At 29.1% G+C, this 1,149-nt stretch overlaps 1 protein-coding gene across 1 annotated transcript; it reads left to right on the top strand.

The window, feature by feature from the left end:
• Positions 1 to 3: 3 nt before the first annotated feature.
• Positions 4 to 378, top strand: Chro.80082 (hypothetical protein). Its single annotated transcript, XM_660356.1, has 1 exon — positions 4 to 378. One exon carries the CDS (start codon positions 4 to 6, stop codon positions 376 to 378), a length of 375 nt encoding a protein of 124 aa, XP_665448.1.
• Positions 379 to 1,149: the final 771 nt, after the last annotated feature.

Genomic DNA, 1,149 nt, shown 5'->3' with positions numbered 1-1,149 from the left:
TTAATGATACTAGAAAGAATTTTGCAACTTTTAAAAACTTTTGAATATATATTAAACAAATTGAAACAAATTCAAAATCCTGAATCGAGAGAGCAATATAATTTACAATTTTTTTCATTAAAATTTCAATTAAGTTTGTTAACAGCTCTTTTAACAATGCATATGGTAAAAATAAAAGAGATTAAACCACCCATGAAGTTTAATATAAAAGTTAAATCAATTGATAAGAATACACTTACTCAGTTAGTGAATAATGACACAAAGTTGGTGGAAGGTAGTCAAAAGTGTCACAATTTGGTATTGGCATTATTATATTATAGATATTTGCAATTAGGAGTGATATTGGAAAATGGAGAAAAAAGTCCTTTATATACATGAAGGAATTTCTACAAGGTCCAGAAGGTGATATTGATGGATTTTCTGGCAAAATTATGAATACAGTAGATTCTAGTATTCCTGAGCAAGAATGAAATGATTTTATTCGTCTTAGCAATGGCAGACTGGTGTCTATTAAGAATTCAAGCTGTAAACAATGTTTGGATTTGAACGAAGATGAAGAGCTTGAAATTGAGGAGGAGTTACTCAATTACGAAAATGAACTAGGGCAATTATTATCCAAAAATGATTCAAAAGAAAAGTTTTCTATATCTTCTCAAAGAGAGCATATATCTTGAAATTCATCATTTATATTATCCCCAAGCCCAATATCAAGCTCATTAGAGAAGATTCAGCTAAATACTACCAATTTTGGAGATCATAATTCTAAGAGAGGTGATCTAACATGGCTCAGGCTTCAAAGACAAAGAAGAGAAATGATTAACAACAATTTCAGCAATTTTGGTTATTTAAATCATTCACTAAAATTTTTGAGTGAATGGTCATTTGATGTTTCTATTAGAGTAGTCATTGAAAAAACTCATCTTCAGGTTTGCTTTGTTTGGAACCGACTATTAAGAGGATTTCAAACCCCTCCAAAGAGAAATGAAGCTTTAGTATATTCTCTTTTGAATTTAATCATCAGGAAGACTGCAAAACAACTTTCAAATAACTTGGATTATGAAATTAATTTGCAAGTTGCAAAGACAATTACTTCTAGTATTTACATTGCAGTATTTGGATTTATTTTTTCTCATTTTGAATGGAAAAATA

The sequence above is a fragment of the Cryptosporidium hominis genome (assembly GCF_000006425.1).
Source record: "Cryptosporidium hominis TU502 chromosome 2 CHRO012109, whole genome shotgun sequence".
Classification (NCBI taxonomy): domain Eukaryota; phylum Apicomplexa; class Conoidasida; order Eucoccidiorida; family Cryptosporidiidae; genus Cryptosporidium; species Cryptosporidium hominis.
Note: the sequence above shows the minus strand (reverse complement) of the source record. Positions and strands in the feature narration are given on the sequence as shown.